General features: G+C 27.3%; 2 protein-coding genes across 3 annotated transcripts; one reads left to right on the top strand and one right to left on the bottom strand.

Annotated features, from left to right (window-relative positions):
- Nucleotides 1–371: 371 nt before the first annotated feature.
- LOC111029312 (mitochondrial coenzyme A transporter SLC25A42) lies at nucleotides 372–4,992 on the bottom strand. The gene is made up of 7 exons (XM_022308278.1): nucleotides 4,213–4,992; nucleotides 4,030–4,143; nucleotides 3,747–3,937; nucleotides 2,395–2,527; nucleotides 1,677–1,809; nucleotides 1,439–1,610; nucleotides 372–655 (listed from the first exon to the last, which is right to left on the bottom strand). Exons 1-7 carry the CDS (start codon nucleotides 4,276–4,278, stop codon nucleotides 532–534), a joined length of 933 nt encoding a protein of 310 aa, XP_022163970.1. The 5' UTR covers nucleotides 4,279–4,992; the 3' UTR covers nucleotides 372–531.
- Nucleotides 4,993–5,814: 822 nt separating this feature from the next.
- LOC111029311 (cytoplasmic aconitate hydratase-like) lies at nucleotides 5,815–15,171 on the top strand. Of its 2 annotated transcripts, none has more exons than XM_022308275.1 (9): nucleotides 5,815–6,016; nucleotides 12,730–12,816; nucleotides 12,871–13,037; nucleotides 13,106–13,251; nucleotides 13,315–13,384; nucleotides 13,453–13,645; nucleotides 13,723–13,853; nucleotides 13,921–14,092; nucleotides 14,896–15,171. In XM_022308275.1, exons 1-9 carry the CDS (start codon nucleotides 5,992–5,994, stop codon nucleotides 15,159–15,161), a joined length of 1,257 nt encoding a protein of 418 aa, XP_022163967.1. In that variant the 5' UTR covers nucleotides 5,815–5,991; the 3' UTR covers nucleotides 15,162–15,171. The 2 variants fall into 2 exon arrangements, with proteins under 2 accessions (XP_022163967.1, XP_022163968.1); XM_022308276.1 differs by lacking the exon at nucleotides 5,815–6,016 and adding an exon at nucleotides 9,491–9,762.
- Nucleotides 15,172–21,661: the final 6,490 nt, after the last annotated feature.

Raw genomic sequence — 21,661 nt, forward strand, 5'->3', positions numbered from 1 at the left:
TGTCAATAAATACTGATGATTTAAATATTTTCGGATACAAATTTATGTTTATAGAGCTATGTTCTTTTAAATATTCCTTCCTATCATTCACGATATAATTAAATAACTATTAAAATAACGAATAATACATCTTTAAAGTTTCAAACAGGACATTTAAGCTAAGTAATAATCTGTTGCAGTTAATTATTATCCAAACTAACATAATAATCAATTAATCACAATTTTTTAAACAATAACAAAAATTATCAGCAAGAAGAAATGTTGCTGATATTGATAGATATTTTTTAATGTTTAGTATTTACAATGACTTTAGTGGTATTATAAAATTTTGTTCAAACTTGCTTATCAAAATTAAAATTATTTGACTAGATATTATATTATTTTAAAAAATATAAGTAATTACTTAATTTTAGAAAATTTGTTAAAATTCATACACATTAAAAGGCTTCAAACAAATAAAATCAATACAATCTAATGGTAACAATATGATCAAATTAGGCACAGTAGTGATGTAAATTAATATTAAAAACTTCAAATGTTCTTCAAAGTTTTCCTTACAAAATCATATGTAGCAAAACTGATTCCAGTAGCAATCGGACCTTTAATCCAATTCATACTTAGGCCCTTGAAAAATCCTTGTCTAATGCCTTCAGTTCTAGAATTAAGATAAAATGTTTATTACCACAGTTGTTTATTTATAAGCAATAATAAGATTCTCAATAGATTGAGCACATTGTATCTTTTTGGTCAAACAATTTAGCACTTTCACATATATCAATATATCATAGTACATATTTTCACAAATAATTCACCCAAGAAACTAATACGATGGAGCAAAAAGTTACATGCAACATTGCTATACAATTAATTTAGTAAGGAAAATTACTTTTTTGGTTTAGATACAGTCACAAGTAAAATATAACCAGTTTATGAAGAATCCTTTTATTTTTATTTCTGATTTACAATCAGGGATGGGTTTACTCAATTAGTTGTAACTAGTTACTAGTTGAAATTACAGTCTTTAGTAACTAAGTTACATTTAAAATTACAAGGTACTTAATTATTTTTGATTATTTCTTCAAGACATAATGATACTATAACATTATTTTTCTTGTGATGTTAACGAGAAGTATATGCTATGTAGATTATAACTAAAATTTAAAAATATTAACTTGAAATTAATTAAAGCATTTGTTACAAAATATTACAAAATGTGATAACTAATATTGTAATATCATTGATAAAATATGCATATAGCCTTTGCTATAATAATATTAATCTATGGTTCACTACTGGTTGAATTCAACAAATACTTTGATAAACATAAGATTGAATTTGACAAAGTTGGAATAACTAAAGAGCGTGCTCTCATAGTACAAAAATGTTGCTCTGATAAGAATGTGCTCCATCGTACTTTTAATGAATAAAAATATCTTACTTATAAATTATTATAAATGTCGTTCTGAGATTAGTGTAATTTATTCCAGTAATTATTGATGTTTGCATCTTTCGCCTAATAATATCTAGAGGATATGATGATGATTGACCAGCCATACCTGCCACTGCACCACATGCTAAATTCACAATCGTATTTTCATATCCATGTTTTTCTGTATTATAAAATATAGGATTTTAAAAAAAAATAGTTGTTAAGTGTGTGTTATATGAATACTTACCTTTCATAAATGACTTTAACGAGCCATAAGTGAAAAAACTTGTACCTGCATAAGGTATAATGCCTAGTATTGTTGGCACATAACCTCGATAAAAGCCTTTTATCCCTTCAACTTTGAAAGTTTTTTTGAAAACCTAATAAATAAATAATATGGTTTATTTCAATTACTTAAGTTCACTTATAAATATTATGGAATAAAATGACTGATTGAGGTTGATAGTGGGCGGTCTGGGAAAAAATGACAGGCAACATTTTTTGCAAATATCCTCAAGTTAACTCTTACACAAAATTTGGAAGGAACAAGTGAAATAAGTAGCTTACCTTTTCAAACATTTTATAACAAACCTATCAATATAATTTTTAAATATATAGCAATTAGTTTATAAAAGATTCCAAACTCAACAATTTAATTGATTTTAGTGGGGCCAATTAAAATAGTGAAGTGACCAACTTTCTTACAATATTAATCAATCTAAAGTTTAAATTTTAAAATGAATCTTGGATTTTTTATACAAATAAATGTATTATAGCCAACATTCATCTAAGTGATTGGTAATGCCATTATAGGCCAAGCCACTGGGAATTTCCAGGGATCCCAGTAGGTCAAGCCGCCAATGCAGTTATGCTAATTCCGTGTTGTCAATTACACTCAAAATATTTCTAACTAAATAATTAATTTAACTACATTTATAAAAACCATTTAAAATTAAATACTTTACATCTCCCAACGACTTATAATCATTTTTGGTAGAAACTGCCATTCTTGCTCTTGCCAAGTCTAGAGGATAAGTGAGCGTTTGTGATGTGACTCCAGCTAATGATCCAGAAAGAAACTTAAGACCTCCATTATTTCTAAAAAATAAATATAGTATGGTATTAAATTGATGATAGTATAAAAAATAATCAACAATCAAATTATAAAATAGAAATAATAACTATTATTATTTCCCTCTGTTAAAACTATAATATAAATTAAATTAACATTGATTAAATTTTTGATTTATTTATTTAAAATTAAACCTTGTAAAATGTTAATTAAAATGTGTAAACATGCATGGAAAAATCAATTTTTTAAGTTAAAATGTAAATATAATAATAATAATTCTGTATTATTTAGTTCATTAATCATTAAAATATCTGCACAATATACATTGTACATGTATAACAAAATCTATGATTATAAAAATTAAAATTATAGGCCTAAAGTCCACTAAGCATCCAATATATATTGAATACTGCTTTTATAACTATTCACTATTAACAGTTAATTACTTAATTATTGTATATATTACTTATTTGTTTATTTTACTTATATATTTTTTTAACAAACATTTAAATTAATAATAGCAGCCATGTTTAGCTTAAGTATGTAACTATCAATTATTTATTGTTTTATTTTTCAATGAGTGTTGATTGTGGACATATTAGTTAAAAAATAATACAAGCATAATACAAGCGTAAAATCAGTGAAATTCAGTATGTGAATAATTCAAAATTAACAATGATTAATATACTGTTTGTTAATATTTATAATATTTAAAATATTTAAAAACTATTACATTATACATTTATAAAACTAACCATAGAACTGGACTTTTATAAGGATAAAGCAAACTAACAGGTTATATTAATTCTATGATATTGTATATAATTTCAAAATTAAAATTTAGTTTTAAAACCTATTCTATCATTGATGAATCAAAAATAATTATGTACATAGCAGTACCTATATGCAAGCTATATAAGCAAAACAGTATTTCATAAATAAATTACATTTATTGTTAAAATTATATTTTAACTCAAATATTTATTAGGATGGAGAAACTAAAGAAAAAGTAAAAAAAAAAAATGTCATTTTTATAGCAGTAGGTGTTATTTTTTTTATAAATATTAAGGTTAACTTGTTTTTAACTAAAATTGAAATTAACATAATGAATAATTTATTCTCATTTTAGAGTTAACAAATACAATGTTAATGTTAACATAGAATTATTTATATATTTAAAAATGCTTATTCCTTTAAATTATTATGTAATTGGCACAAAAAAATGAGCATAAATAATAATATTACTTTGTGTTTAGAGAATCAACCTTCAGCAATTTTCGCCATTGTTCAAATGCTGTAAATTGAATGGCTGCATATGGGATGATTCTGGTCATGGTGGCTGTATTGCCTCGCCATAGCCAAATAAAACCATCTTTTGCATAAGTATCAGCCAAAAATTTAAACGCAGCTCTACCAGAGTATGGCTCTTGAGATATCTAAATATTAAAATTGATCAATATTTACAAAAGTATGCATTCATTACTGACTGAAAAGTAAATGATAATTTTTGATCATACACAATCCTTACTTGAAAATTGATTTTAGTTCTATCTAATGGAGCAATTGTACTCTTGGCTAAAGCTCCGGCGATGGCTCCCGCCGCCAAACTGTGCAACACATTTGTAGAGTTGGGATCATTTTTCTGAATCAAACAACCATTGTTATTGAGATTAAACTTCCTCAAAAAAAAAGTAGTTTACGGTTTATTTACCTGCGTATCGTGTGCCATCATGCATGCTGAAGTGGTCGGAGATATTTTTCGTATTCCATCATTCATACAATGAACGTTGAAGTCTGTTGACAATATATTTGGCAGCTGTGGGCCACCACCATTGTCCTTGACATAGAAAATGACATCAGGAAACGTTCGTGATGCGTAATTTTTTTCAGTACGCTGCAGTCATTAACGCAAACGTCGCAAACTGTGAAGTAATTGAGACGATATATATTGAAGTAGTATTACGAAATCGAATTGGACGTAAGTAATATCGTTTCGTTCGATATTGTTTTTTTTTTCTGTTGTTTAAAGAGTAACGTCTGATAACGACATCGTTATCGCAACTGATAACGAACATGTGTTAGCTTAGGGCTTTGATCATATTATTAATACATGTTGTGTTTTTGTGTATATGACCATGATGTCATGCTTCTAGTTTATAAGTTAGCAATCTAAGGTACCTACATGGCTATATGGCTATATAGAAATATATATTGTAATATGTATGTACATTATAGTTTATACTGTAATATTGATACAATGATACGTATGTATGGTAAACAGTCGAGGTCAAAGTTTAGTATTCACTTTTTAACGATCAACACTCAACAGACGTCACAACTTCAGACATTAATACATTATTGGCGGGTTGCAAAAACAATCACTACCTAATCAGCAAACATTTAATGAATCAATATTCGATAGAAATTAGAAGCTAATGCCCCGTCTCTTTAACACGATTAGGTATTTTAATGACCTATGATTGTTTCATTAAATATTTTTTTTTCAAGACGGCCACTTAATTGTATTTATTTTTATGCAACTCTGAACTCAACATATATCATTGAAATTATTTATATTGTATTATTTACATACCAATTTACAGCTACAGAACTACTTTAAGTTTGCAACAAATAACAATTTAGAAACGCGCAGTTTCTAATTTCCTATACCGGAATGCAGATTTTTGGTGTGACTGTAGATGCAAAAATAATTATTGATCGTCTACAATTATGTTGGTTGTTGTTTGTTTCGCTGTTAACTGACGCCACTGACTGCAAATCGCTCGCAATATTATGGACTAATCACTTTTATTATTAGTTTTTTTAACAGTTTGATTTAAATTTATCATACTAGTCAATTGTAAAAGGTGTTATGTGACGATACGCGTATTAAGCGCCTTTTATAAAAAAAAACAACACAAAATAACTATTATAGTATTATATCTATCTAATCGAGTAATTTAATGCCTAGGCTTTCATAGGTACTTACAAATACAACACTATACAGTATACAAAGTAATACTATGCAATACTATCATGCATTTTATGAGGTATAACAAATTATCTGTGTACCTATCTGTAAATAACAATAAACACGGCAAGTGTTTTTATTGTTAATATTTTTTTATAGACTACCTACCTATGTGAAAACAATAGTTAAAAAATAACGGTATTAAGCTAGGATTAATGTGCAATAAATATATAAAAAAATATTTTGAAATCTATCACATATGAAACAGTTTTTATGTAAAAATTAATTTATTTGATTGATATTAAGTATTTTACCATCAGTCATAAAAACGTCATCAGAAAATTCTTCAATAAATTGTCTTAGTTTGCATTATCACTTGGAAGTTTTAGGAATTCTTCACGAAATCGTTTGTATCATACTATCATATTATAAATGTTACACTAAATATCACTTTAAAATAAAGTTGTTGTATCTATACACGACGTCACGACTCACGACTATAAAAAAATACACGGCAACATGCGTCGTACACCCGTACTAAGTAGTAAGTACTAACGGCCATTAAATTAACTAATGTACAACCGCAGTCCACTAGCAGCACAAGCCTAAAATCTTTCCTTTTAAATAATACAACCGACTGCAGGCTGCAGTTTAAAATTAATATTTAATAGTCTATTTACGAGTTTATGATATAAAAAAATAACTGTAATTACCTACAGATCTCCGTTATCTTTACATTCGTTTTATCGAATAAATTCTTAGAAACTCTAAATTTATATGTATTTTGATTATGCAAAAATGTTCTATTCAATTCAATATATGCCAAATCACGAACATAACTGTGAGCTATATTTCTGCTGTCGGGGGTGACAACGTTCATCAATTTGCCCAAGACTGAAATTTCCTTCCCGCGGGGACACATACAATTTTTATCAAGCCTCTGCCGCCTCCGAATAATATCGACATTTTGGCTATCCATAATAAACTGAAAAAGTTGAATCGTCACTATAAAAAAGTTGAGAATCATTGATGTATATACACTATATAGCCTATATATGTTATGTACATTGTACAATCAAGTATCAACTACATACTCTAATTTAAAATTTCTGGTAGAAGGCAGAAATAATAATAGTACTGCAGAACGGTCAATTAATATCAATATGACAATACGTTTTATTTTAATTTATTATGTTACGAAAAAAATGCAATATTTATCACGAACCAAGATTGTATAAAACTTGTGGTATTTATCGTATTTGTGGACTGTGGTATACTGATTGTTGATAACATTTCAACACAAATATTTTATGAATTTATGATTAATACATTAATTCATTTAGACATTTTTTCTCATAAACTTGGACGTATTATTTTATTTAATCATTTAAAAATTTGTTCCATTAATAACCAATACTATATAACAATTAAAAATCCCTTTTTTTAAATGAACTAAACTTAATTAAAAAAAAAAAATTAACAAGCTAATATATATGCTCGTTTCTCGTAGGTGGTAGGTACCAATCTACATTTTCAGGGAATATACCACATTTAAATACCTATAATAATAGAAAATACATTAAGTATTTCAATAAATTAGAATGTAACCTTTACTCTTTAGGCAGTCCATATTAAAGTCGACCCACGATATAGACGCTTCAGCCCTCACAGTCTTGAGAATATATAACACATTTTAATTATTTAAAAAAACCTATGGCATATAGTATAATATACTACACAGTCAGATGTGGGGGATTGTAAGTAACGCTACTGATTTTATTGACACCTGAACTCTCCTGAGTCTAATAACTTCGTTTATACATTATAATTATATCATTCTAATTTCTAATGATATAATTAAGTATGAGCTTATTTATTTTCTTAGTACATTTCCATCAAGTACTGAAGTACGAGGTACCTAAAAATAATGTTGACCACTTGACCCGGGAGAGTTCAACACCGCCCTCAGGTATCAACAAGGTGTTAACGTCGCAGCCGGGCAGAGCCGCTAATATTCAATATATTTATGTATACAATATATCTACCTACTATTTATTTATTACCATATTTTAATTACATATACAAGTTTTTCAGTAGAATGCAATAGGTTTATATTGGTTAATGGTTAAGTGGTTACTACTAACTAGGTACTTGCGCCGTCTGGTAAAGGCATACAGCGCCAGCAATTCCCAGTAGTTTTAAGCTTAAGTATTGATAAGGAATAACGGGAAATAGAACACAAAACATGTTTTCGACAAAATCGATTTTGGTTTTTGATGTTACTCTAAAACAAAGAACCGTAGATACATGAAATGTTCACTGAATGTTAATATTAGCATTTCCTAAACAACATAAGTGGTATAAACAAGAGAGCGCCAGCCACTCATCCTGCTGGCTCATCCCTATATGCCGGCTTGCTCATCCCGACCATATCGGTGCTCATCCCACCACCGCAAGTACGTGACCGGTGATGGGATGAGCGGCTCATTCGGATGAGCACCTGGTATGGTCAAGATGAGGAAACCGGCATAGGGATGAGTGGCTGGCGCTCTCTTTTTTATACTACTATTATTAACGGACATTTATAGGCTGCATTCTTGGGTGTATGTACCTATAATATATATTTAAAACATTTTTTTTTGATTCTTAAAATGCATTTGCTTGCAGGCACTCACGTGCGCTTTTCCATTTATTTTCTTTAATTTAACTCTAGTTGATTTTTTTGTATACATTTTTTTTTAAACTCTGATAACCAACATGGGGTCCTCAAAATAATCGCAACGTTCAATAAAATAATTATTGTGAATAATGGCATGGGCTTAAGAATAGGGAGATTATAGACTGCAGTGATATTGCATAATATTGTTATATACTTGTGAGCCCATGTTTATTGCAGCAACAAATTTCGTATTTAAAAAACAATAAAAATACATTTTTTTAAAGTTGAAAAACCGAGATTCAAGGAACTATATATTAACACAGGTACGGTCCGCTGGAGGGTCAGTTGCCTATCCTTCCCCTTCCTTCCCTTCGTACCACCTATGCCTAGGTGGCTAGGTGTAACCTACCTATTTGTTCGAGTAAGTACCACTCGTCCAGCATCTTATGACCCAAAGATAGCCTGCAAGTTGTTACTACTTGACACTTGTTGGTATAAATGGTGCAAGATACAAATAAATACATATCCGTTTAAGCGGTGGATTATAAAATTATATTTCGTAGTTGCGCTGATGTAAATGGAAATTTTTAACTTCCGTCTTCCCGTAAATAATAATGAATGCATGTATTCTTAAGTATTTGCCTACGCTCAGCAAGTCATAATAATTTTATTCCAATTTATGTCCATCTGAGACACTCTGTGTAGTGCAAGCAATCGTTTAGTGGCATAAACATAATAATATACTCAATGTAGTATACGTCATATTATTACGTTGTAATACACGTAACGATTATTTTAAATATAGATTAAAAAAATATGATCATTTTAATTGTTATTTCAATAGATTGGTTTATCGAATGTTTAAACTTGGTAAACGATTTTATGCGTAGTATACAAACATAAATAATTATTGACAATACGACAATGCCATTACTTTTAATTGAAATTTCAATAAAAAAAAAAAACCAATAATTATATAATCTCGGCATATTATTATTTATTAATTTATTATATATTTGAAGTCTGAATACAGAACGATAAAATGATAAACTATTACACAATACACATTTATAATATAATATAAACTGTAATGATACGTTATAGACTTATATGGAACATTTAAATGCGTCCATAAAATAAAGATAGATCAGTCGGCTGTTTATTCCACCCGCTGCCGCCGCCATCCGCTGAGTGTTAATTATTAGGTTATTGGATATTGCCCACGATTTATTTACGAAGTGAAAACAGCTGAACGATTTGATATCGCTTGACACGTCGCCTTATCGGTTATCAGTTATCACTAACAGCAATAATAATAGTAATAATTATTAGTGTGATAATTTATTAATTTAACCAGTGGATTGAACTATAGTGTAGTACACGATTACAGCTATTGAGCTATAGGCTACGGAGTACAGAATACAGATGTCGTACGGGGAAGTGGGAAATCGCCAATCACTTTTGAAAGTTCACTTGCCCGTTTATCGTTAGATTTCTATTCTGATGTTCTGAGACATTCCCATAATTTATAAAAATTAACTAAAACCGTATACTCGTATAATATTTTGTTCGTTCTATAGTTTAAATTGTAATTGTGTAGGGAGAAGAACAAATTCTATTAAAAATGTCGCGTAAGTATACGAAACTTAAAAATATACAATATTATTTATAAATCGCTTAAATATCAATTTTGATTGATTGGAATTCCAATGGTACATGGTTAAAAATCAATTTCGATTGATTGGAATTCCAATGGTACTTGGTCATATTTTCACTCTTAATATTCGTTTTGACCGTCGTGCAATTGTATAGTAAAATATACTTTTCAAATAAACTTCTGTGTAATTTTCCTTAGTGGGTAGTGGGTACCTAGATATTTATTATGAATGAACATTTTCCATTGGATGGTCCACTGTCAATATTTAATTTTCATCATAGTGTTGTAAGGCACGAGCTGACAACTAATTAATATTCAAGGTTATTGTGTATTAGAATTAAAGTATTTTTTAAATTAACTACCAATTTTTTTTTAAACTTTAATCCTCAATATTATTATAAATATATCATTTTTAAAAACAAACAACATATTATCATAGTTTTAGATTTTAACCTAGTCGTATTGTACTTTAGTTACATTATAATTCATTTTAATGACCTTTGAACATTTCTAATTCAATAAGAAACTTGTGTTTTTTTCAATCTTGATTAGTTTTTATTTTACTGATTGCGACAATTTTTTTTCACTTCATGCAGAAGAAAATTATTATCTAATGTTTTTAATTTGTTTATGTAATTCATTTAGAATTTATAATAATTTCAATTTAAATATCAACTTGATTTCATTTCTTATGCCGATTCACCAATTTTTTTAACTACATTATTAAGTTGTGTAAGGATTAATTAATCAATATTATTTTTTTTATTGAAATTGAAATCTTACAAAACTTGAATAATAACTTAGGCATTAATTTCCATTAGATTAAACAATAATTTAGAAAATTAGAAAAGTACGTTTAAATATTTTTTAAAAAAGAACAAGTTTTTAGGTATAGGTACCCAGTCTTATTTTATCTATGCCAATAAGAGTAGACCTATTACAACTACTTGTACATAATAATAATAATCAGTTAATCGAAGAAATTTTTTTTTTTTAAATATAGCTTATCCATTAAATCACTTAGTTATTTAGAAAATTACCACAGTCAGCTCAACAATCATTACTGGTATAATTTTGGTATAGGCACTAATACAGAATAGATAAATGGTACTATCCTTTTTTCAATATTTTAATTTTTTTTCTATAAATTATTAATAGTAGGTAATAATTATTAACTAACTTAAAGAGAATTAATCAAATATGCATTTTCATTTCAATCTAATAAGTTTGTAAATGAACAAAACATTTGAAATAAAATTAAGATCTCAAGTTATTATAACTCTAAAAACATAAAATATCTATCTATAGGAACAACTATTCAATAAGGGCTAGGATTTGTATGCATATATATTATATATATACTTACTAATCGATTGTATTTCAATTTGTCGATTATATTGTTGATGTTAAGTAAACACAGAATATTGTTCATGACTGTATAATTAGAAATACAAATTTTTTTTGATAAATATTTATTTGGTATTTGTATGGTATAATGCACTCGTTAGTAACTTAAGTAAAAACCGTACATTCAATTTTAGTGTTACTGAAAACTATTCAGTAAAAGTGAAAAGATAAATTCAAAGTACCTCCCCGTCCTACCCAAGACTTTGTTCTCCACTTTACTACAATATTTATGTAATTTATTTCATTAAAAAATTATAATTAGATATATTATTGTAAATACAAATATACAAATTACTGTAACTTGTTTTATATTAATTTAAAACATTTTTTTTTTTGGTTTTACAAGTGTATACTGGATTTATTATATTACTTAATATTTACTTAAATTAACTTCTATGGATATTTTCAAGAACATATTTCATGATTTTTTAGTGTACATAAATCCGAGCCTATGATGACTGATAAAATATAAAATTACTTATGAGCTAAACATTTTAAAAAATGTGTTTTAGCTATACGTATTTTATTTGTTTAAAATACCTATAATATTTTTCAAATTAAGTTAAAAAAAAATTTTTTGCGATATAATTTTTTTTTAAAGTTGGTTAATATTGCCTTTTATGTTTAAAATAACAAATATTTTGGTAAATTAATAGTTTTAAAATTATTTGATTTTGAAATCAATAAAATTAATTTAAGTTGTAAAAATTGACAACGCCATATTTTGATAGTTGTAGGTTTGGTTTTTACCACAACGGCCTCTTATGACAAAAAAAAAAAATTGTGGGTTTTCTCACATTATGGACCCATTAGGTGGTGCTGAAGTCCATGTTAATTTAGTGCCATGGCTTGGTCTATTTTATTAAAAATTTGGCCATTAGGCTACATGGCGCCACTGGACCCATTTACAGTATAAAGTAAAGCCATAGCCCATAGATGACCATTTCTGCAAAACAAAAAAAAAATATTATTATCTTGATTATTATTCAATATTTAAAATGTTAAATCAAAAAAGTTTTATTACAATGATTGTAATTAGTCATGAGAACTATTTATAGTCTTATACTCTTTTTTCATGAAATTAAATAAACCCTAACATCAACAAAAATATTATAATAACATTATCTTCATTAAACACCTATTAATCATCTACTGGCTACCAAGGGCTTAGGTGTCCATGAATCACCAGTTAAAAACCTTCTAATTGGTAAAAGCCAGTTGAAAATGGCTCAAAAAACAAACATTTACCTTAAACTGCAAAATAAAAATGGGTTGTTTTGATTTATGTTATTGAAATATATTTTTCTTGAAGAAAGCATTGTCCATAAAAAACAAATATGAAAAAGCCATTAACTTTCGAGCCTTTATCCTAAACATGATATTTTTTTTTAATTGGATTTAGTATGATAAATTATTTTGAAATTAGAGATTGCCCAAAATATTTGACTCCATAAAACACAAGTTCATTGATTTATCATTTATAATTTAAAGTTGATATGTTACATTCTATTAATATTACAACTTATTGTTACAGATCCGTTTGAAAAATTTAAGAAAACAATTAATGTTGGCAACAAGGAATACTCCTTTTTTGATTTACCCAAGTTCGGTGTTGAATATGGTAATATCAAAGTTTATATATTCTGTAACAAAGTATAAATGATTTTTATTTTAGATCAACTTCCATTTTCAATCAGAGTTCTTTTGGAGTCTGCTGTTAGGAACTGTGATAACTTCCAAGTTACTGAAAATGATGTGCAAAATATATTGAAATGGAAAACTAATCAAAAAGTCGAAGGAGGTGTTGAAGTTGCATTTAAACCTGCTAGAGTCATTTTACAAGTAAACAATTTGTTTAAAAATTAATTAGTCAAATTTAAAACTTATCAAATGAGTAATATATCTTACAGGATTTTACTGGTGTGCCAGCTGTGGTAGATTTTGCTGCAATGAGAGATGCTGTCAAGAGTTTAGGCGGTGATCCCAACAAAATTAACCCCGTGTGTCCTTCTGACTTAGTAATTGATCATTCTATCCAAGCGGATTTTGTCAGAGAGTAATATATATAATTTCATAAGTCATTATATAAAATTCTGTTAAAATGTCATGATTGTTTTAGAGCTGATGCACAACAGAAAAATGAAAATCTTGAATTTGAACGAAATAAAGAAAGATTCACTTTTTTGAAGGTATTTTTATAATTTGATCTTTTAATACTTATAATAACTAACAAATGAGCTGTATGTGTATTTTTTAGTGGGGAGCTAAAGCTTTTAAGAACATGTTAATTGTACCACCAGGTTCTGGTATTGTACATCAAGTGAACTTAGAATATTTAGCCCGTGTTGTGTTCACTGACAGAGACACATTATACCCAGATTCCTTAGTGGGCACAGATTCACACACTACAATGATCAATGGCTTAGGAGTCTTAGGATGGGGTGTTGGAGGTAAACTAACTAAAATAACAAGTTATTATTATTAAAATAGTACAATTAATGTTTATTTATTTGTTTTTTTTTTTCAGGTATAGAAGCTGAGGCAGTAATGTTGGGACAAGCAATATCAATGTTGCTTCCTCAAGTTCTTGGTTACCAGTTAACAGGAACTCTAAATCAATTTGCAACATCTACCGATTTGGTTTTAACAATTACCAAGGTAAAATATTAGACATTGTTGTCTTTTATCTCCAAAAAAATATGTTAATTATTTACTATTGTTCTAGCACTTAAGACAAATTGGTGTAGTAGGAAAGTTTGTTGAATTTTTTGGACCGGGAGTTACTCAATTATCTATTGCTGATCGAGCAACCATAAGTAACATGTGTCCTGAATACGGTGCAACAGTAGGTTTTTTTCCAGTAGACCAGAATACACTTTCATATCTTCAACAAACAAGTATGTTTAATATTTTTTCTTAAAACGAGATCATACCCACTTGTGCTGTCTCTGTTGTACTCACCCATAACATGCAAAGTTGTATATTAGGCAGTTCTAATTTTGAGTTGTAAGTTAAGAAGATGCTGTACCGGTATCTGTTGTCTCTGTTCGCTAAGACATAATATCTATATAAAATTATACATTTCTTAAATTTTACATTACTTTTAGACTTAGTATTAGAGTGAACTGACTTACTGTCAAACTAAAAGGTAAACATATTACTTAAATATTTACTTGTAGGCTTTTTTTAAATTTAAATTTAGTTTAAAGCTAGTAAAATATCAACATAAAAACCAACTTGGGGTCATGGATAAAAATGTTTACCTTTAAATTTGATAATAAGTCATTTTACTCTAACAAGAAAAATAATTGATTAAAATTGTTTCTTCTTAACTTAAAACTATTTGCTATATTATGTTGTGTTAGTAAGAAATAGCTGCACATATGGGTACAACATTCTCTTAAACATAAAAGTGAATTGACCTATTTTAATTTTTAAAACCTAGAAAAGCTAAAAACATTATCTTTGTCTTTTTGTTAGTTTTCTTAAAATATTTTAGTTTGTAAGCAAGTCATGAGAATGTACAACATTAATATTTAAAATTCTCATTACTCTCTTAAAAATACAAATACCTTCAAAAAATAATGATATAACGCAAATAATATTCTTAAATTTAAGTTTAAAATATCTACCCTTTCGTCCACTATACATTTTATTTTATATTTCTATTTATACCATTTTAAAATTATTTATGCATCAGATCGAAGCAGTGAAAAAATAGCTGCTGTTAAAGCATATCTAGAAGCTTCCAAAATGCTAAGAAATTATGATGATCCATCTCAAGATCCAGTGTTCAGTCAAATCACTAATTTAGATTTAGGAGAAGTTGTGCCATCTATCAGTGGGCCTAAGAGACCACATGATCGTGTGTCTGTATCTGAAGCTCAAAAAGATTTTAAAAGTTGTCTAACAAATAAGGTAAGTGATTTTATAATTAAATATATTATTTTGTATTGTGGATTCTAAAAATTATTACATAATGTACTTAACATACTAATATTAATTATAGTTGTACTATTATATTTATATGTATGTAATATGTAAATAATGCCTATTAAATTTCATTGCTAATCTCATAGATTTTTGATTAGCTCATTGATTAGCAATAATTTGATTGATCAAAAAAATTCTAAATAATACAATTTAGATAATATAGTATCTCTTCATTGGCACTAAGGAATTAAAGAATGCATCTGAAAAGTTAATTTAATTATTTCATTCACCGATATCAAAGTGTAAACAAATAACTATATACTATTGTGTACAACCACAATATAATAAATTGTTTTCTCCACTTTGATCTCAGTGTTGAACATATTATTTTAATTACAAATGTTATTTATTATACATGGTTATAATTAATTCAAATAAGTATAGTAATAGGTATGTATTTGTTTATGAATGACTTGGATTATTTGTATAATAATTAAAACTATTTTATCTTCATTGATTTGATAAACACAATGTTAGGACCGCTAAAATATGTATCATTATACAACATTTAATTTAATTACCTATAAAAATTACAATAATATGCTGTACATATTCTTCACAATAAATATTTTCTTAAAAATAAAACACGTTCATCATGTTTAGTATTGAGTTTGTACAACTTTATAAGATATTAGACAAGTATAATAATAATATGTATAACACATTTAAGGGATAACAAATAATAATTAAAAGCCATTTTCTCAGTTTCAAACAATTATAAACTATACATATTTATTGACCTAATCAAAAATTTAAGTTTTTTACTTTGCTTTACTTTGAAAATTGTACTTGCGTTGTAATGTTGTATTTAAATCAATATGCCACCCATACTCAATAATACATTTAAATACCAAAATCAGAAATAAAAATTTTCTTACAATAAAATAATATTGAATCTTTCTAATTGTGTTCTTGTCATACAAAAGGTTCTATTTAATACATGTTCATTGTTCACAATTTCACATTACTTAATACTTAGTTTAATTTTATTTCTGTGAATTTAATATTTTATTTTAGGTTATTTAATACATTTATATTGAAATATAAATGTGTTTAATTTGTATGTTATCCATTATTTTATATTTCTGCACAAAAAATAAATAATTAGTTATTTAAACAATATTAATAAATAATTGTTTATTACTTTTGTTAGTTATATAATTTATATTTGGTAGGTATATACAAATGCACAATATTTTAGATAGAACACTATTCTTTATTAACTATACATAATACATATTACATACTAATATTTGTTTTTATATTAAGTATACAATCCATACCTAGGGGCACAATAATCAAAATGTATATGGGAAACAGGAATACAAATTATAATAATATATGTATACAACTATATTAAAAAGTGTGACATATTTTTGGAATCAGTCTACTAATAATTTATGTTTTAAAATAAACCCACAAATATCTCTTATTCTAAGATATTTGTGTACAGTAAGTTAAAAATTACAAATAAATAACTACATACTTACCTTGCACCCAAATTTTTCAATTAACAGTCTGATAAAATATTTAATCCGCCGACAATTAAAATGCATGCTTCATGAATTGTCACCAGTGATAGTGTTTAATTATGAGTACCAACTACCAACTAGAAACAATTCATGGTGCCCACATCATATATTTAACTATAGATTAATAGATTGAATAATTAATGAAATTAAAACTTTTTGAAAAGCACTATACCATTAAAAAATAGCATTGTATTAGTTTACCGCTTACCTACTTACTAGCTTTTGCAGACAATGTTCTTTAATGCTTTATAGAATTAGTGTTGAATCGAATAATGTGAAAATTCATGTCATGGTGTCATTTATAAAGTAAAATGGTCAGAATTTCAGAATTATCTGGATTGTTTTGTTTGCATTATTTATTTGTTTATTGAGATTATATTGATCATTATTATTTGTGTATGTGGACCTTGGATATTTATGCCCATCTGTATCTGCAGTATAGGTGCATGTTCTATTTTTTTCCACACTCCCATTTTAACAAATTAATGATTTTTAAATTGTATTATTTCATTCGAATATTGATTATTAATATCTAACTTATAATATAATAATAATGTAGGTAGGTACTTGTAAATAAATATGGAACATATTATAGTACCTTCAGAATAGTTTATCTCATTTTAACTCATCAATACATTTTATCTAATAAATAGTGAAATACTGTATTTGTGAACCATTACATTAAGGTACACTTTAGGATCTTAATTGAAGCCTTTGCCCTGTAAAAACTAAAAATTAATTTTTTTATAGTTGAGTATAATAATTTGCTCAGTAACATTAACTGCTTCAATCATTGAAGTATGCCTAAGGGATAAGATATTTTAGATGGTATGATTCTTATAAGAGATAGGTAAATTAATGATTTTTTTCATAGATTCTTCACAAGTTACAAAGAACAATGGTTTTTAGAATATTATAGTAATAAATAATAATTATGAATAAATTATTTCAAATGTATGATATTAATTCCTAACCACATCTATCTTGCGTTAATTAATGTATAGCTGAACTTAATGATGTCAGAAATGCATGATGGTATATAAGGAATATATTTTAGATCGAGAAAACAATTATTAAGCGCTGTCAGCACATGAATTATTTTCTATTTTTAGATATATTTATCATAGATCTTTGAATTGATAACAAATGTAACCATCGTTAAATATCTAGGTGAAACCTTGGTTCAATATTCTAATAAAATTATTCGTATTTAATCGTTGTTTATCGTCTTTAGATCCATAAGCGATGCTTATTTTAAACAATTTAGGGATAAATACATTATTAACAATTAATAAGTATATCAAATGAATGTTTAAGGTAAACCTCAAATATTATGAGTTATGGCACAATTTTCACACAAAAGTAATCTTAAAGCTTTATGATTATTCTATTTAGTTATGTAATATATTATTTATATCCCGTTGATTAAGATAATTAAATTAAAATTATTTATATCACGTTAATATTAAAAATAGTATAATTAAATTATTTAACGATAGCTAGAATTTTCCATTCCTAGAAAATATTTTACCTAATTATTATAGTTACCCATAGTACACAAGTAACCAGTGCCTACTACACTTGTTTTAAAATAACTATAAATGTAGATTAATGAAGGCTCTTAATTATAATTTGTAGTAATGGTATTTGACATTTTAGAATTTGATTATCTTACCGGTGTTCTAAATTTGTGCGAATATTATTTTTACAATTTAATAATATACTATAGTATAGGTTGTCACTTTTTTACAATACTGTAGTTATAATTTGTATTTAGTATTTAAAATATAGCGTTTAATGTTTATAATATTTATTAATTTAACAAGAATAAACTAAAAATAAATAACGGTTTTCTTCTGTTTCTATGAAATTATTTTATCAATAAATCAATTGTTAAATTTTCCAATAATGGGGAAATTGTACATAAAATCATACAACGTATAAAAAGTAGATGTTAAGATGTTGAGTGTACTTCGTCATTAGTACACACCTGTTATATTTAATGCGTCAAGTGTTAATTAGCGATAAATCATCGTATATGAAAAATGATTCATAGTGGACACGTACTACCATCCTTATTAATTAATTCTTAATATATTTATATTCAATTTTGTCAAAGTTCCAACTCCAAACCCCCATAACAATTATTATACATTTACGTAATTACTTTATATTATTTGTTTTCATTACGATAAGTACCTATTATCAGAATCCCTGGAGTAGGAACTATACTACTATTAACTATACAACCATAGACCTATCTATAGCCTTATAGTAGCTTCACTTTCAAGAACTGATAGAAAATTTAAAAAAAAACTTGTTTATTCGCTCAGAATCTAATGCAGCCTTTGGAGGTTTTATTCTTTCATATGGCGTCACTTTTGGTGAAAACACATAACTTAACTAATAATATTTAACCAATATATTTCAAATACCGTTTACATTATCTAAACAAACTGAATTTAAATTAAATATAATATGGAGTTCCAAACTACAAAAAATATTTAAATAAATCAAACTAAAATAAAAAGTACATAGATGATTGCGGTAACATATAGTTATGGGTGTTACTGAAAGTAATAGGAGCTTTGGAGGTGATCCAACAATAATTAATTATTTAAACACATTCGATTTATAATTGTAAATTGAAATTACAAAATAGGTATACTTAAAAATAAAATCAGATGTATAACATAATATTATATTAACATGGTTTTAATCTAGAGGTGGAATACAAATCATTTAATAATTTAATAATAAGCCTTCAATTTGATTAATTGTTGGCTATAACTTATGACTCGAGAGTCGATAATATTACATTTAATTCATTTTTAGGTAACTAAATATTAAATACATTTTACACAGACGTTAAATTTAACATTTTTAGTTTATGATAAAAATGTTCAAGAAAGAACGAGTACAATTTTTAAAAAGTATTTAATTTATACAAATATGAAATAAATATCTTATCGCTAAACGTACTTAACTAGGAGACATAATAAATATATAATAGAGCTCATTGTCCAGAAATATGTAACGTAATCTAAATTTAATGGAGTATTTGCCCTTGTAGTTTGTACCTAAGGCTAAAATAAATATTAGGTTTCTACTGCTATTGACACCTTTTTTAGACAAATATTTTACATGACAATTAAATATCTACCTACCTTTTTTTTAAGTTGAACAATATTATACAGAATAAAATTAAAATAATGAATATTTTTTAATCCAGTAAGGTAATATACCTATTATTAATCAATAATTATGTAATATACAATTGAAAAAATAATAATCGAAGAATGTTTCTGCATCATCTACAGAGTACCTATATCCTATGGGATGTGTAAATGTTACTCCCATAGTGATCTAGTTACCTTAAAATAGATCCAAAAGACAATAAATATTAAAATTACAAGAGCACTTAATATTATTGAAGTCGCCGCGAGTTGATAGTTCATGGGAACTCCGCAGGTAACATTTACGTCTTTAGTACGTCAAATATTCGCTAAAGAGGTTGATGTTACCAATCGGTGTACACCATAAATATGATTTTATACTTAAGTCCCAAGTATTTTGGAATTTTTTCGGAGTCCGTCAGTCCAATTCACACTGCCCCTAAGACTATCAACTGATTAGTAATATTATTAATAGGGCGTTAGAACCATTATTAAACATTTCTTGACGATCCGCACAGCACACCACTACTCCATCACTGTCGACGACGTTTCCCGGCGCACACTATCCCGTCATCAAAGCTTTAAGTGCTCCTAGAGACGTATACGACCTAAAACTTTGATGAGCAAGAGAACGTACGTAGGATAATTAATAAAAACATTTAACGAATGGCACAAAACACTTATTAAATATACAACAAAATTAACAAGTAAAAAAAATAGTACAAACATTGCACGAAGTGTCTGGAAATCGGATTAGTATAATATTGAATAATTTGGTAGTCACGCGGTCGCAACATACCATATAACGACATATTACCATATACGCAACGTAAAATTGACAGCCGAAAGAACTTTTGGCCATAACTACGTTTTAACAACAACTTCACTTGCGAATCGTCAAGTGCACTTTGACGTCAGACGACTGAAATACCTACCACCGTTGGGCGATAGGAAATGCATTAGGAGCTCGAAAACAAGCGGAATGCCGAATGATTCTTTTCTCGACAGTCTTGATTAGTTGGCTAGTCGTGATTGCGCCCCCGCGCCCCCAGTCCCCACCTCGTCATTCCGATAGAGCTGCAGAGTGCCAGAGCTACACACACGACACGCTTGCAAGTCATGTGCACCAAGTTGGTCGTCCTGTTTCCTGACGATTTAATAATATTATTAATAGTTATTATTTGGTATTCCACAATGTGGAATCCACATTATAACCAATTAACCAATGTCATTATAGGTACGAGCAAAAACATGATATTATTATCACAAACTCTGATTTGTAGACAATATGAAATATTATGTACAATTTTTTCCGGTTTTTGAAGCGTGCTAAGTATGCACAAAATAAAAGCGTTTTGAATAAGACTAACCAGTATTTTCGTGCACATTCGGCATATTTCATCGTTTCTAATACACATAATATTATGTTATTTTAGCAAAATATATAGTTGTTGACTAGTTTCGGAGAAAATATGAGGATTAAATTTTTCTATGCTCCTATGGACACAATATTTATATCTCGATTTATAAGGCTTATCTTTGAAAATATTATGAAGTCTATTTTTTTCTAACTTTTTAAAAGCATTGTATGGTAATTTTAATTGTTATTTTGCTACAAGAGCATTATAAAAACCGTGATCTGTTGAGCTTGCTAAAGTACTAAACACATTTCATACAAATAAATATTAATACATTAAAAACATTGATATACAATATATTAATAAACTTATCAACATAATAAATTGCATTATATCATATTACGATC

This window comes from Myzus persicae, unplaced genomic scaffold, assembly GCF_001856785.1.
Source record: "Myzus persicae strain clone G006 unplaced genomic scaffold, MPER_G0061.0, whole genome shotgun sequence".
Lineage (NCBI taxonomy): Eukaryota > Metazoa > Arthropoda > Insecta > Hemiptera > Aphididae > Myzus > Myzus persicae.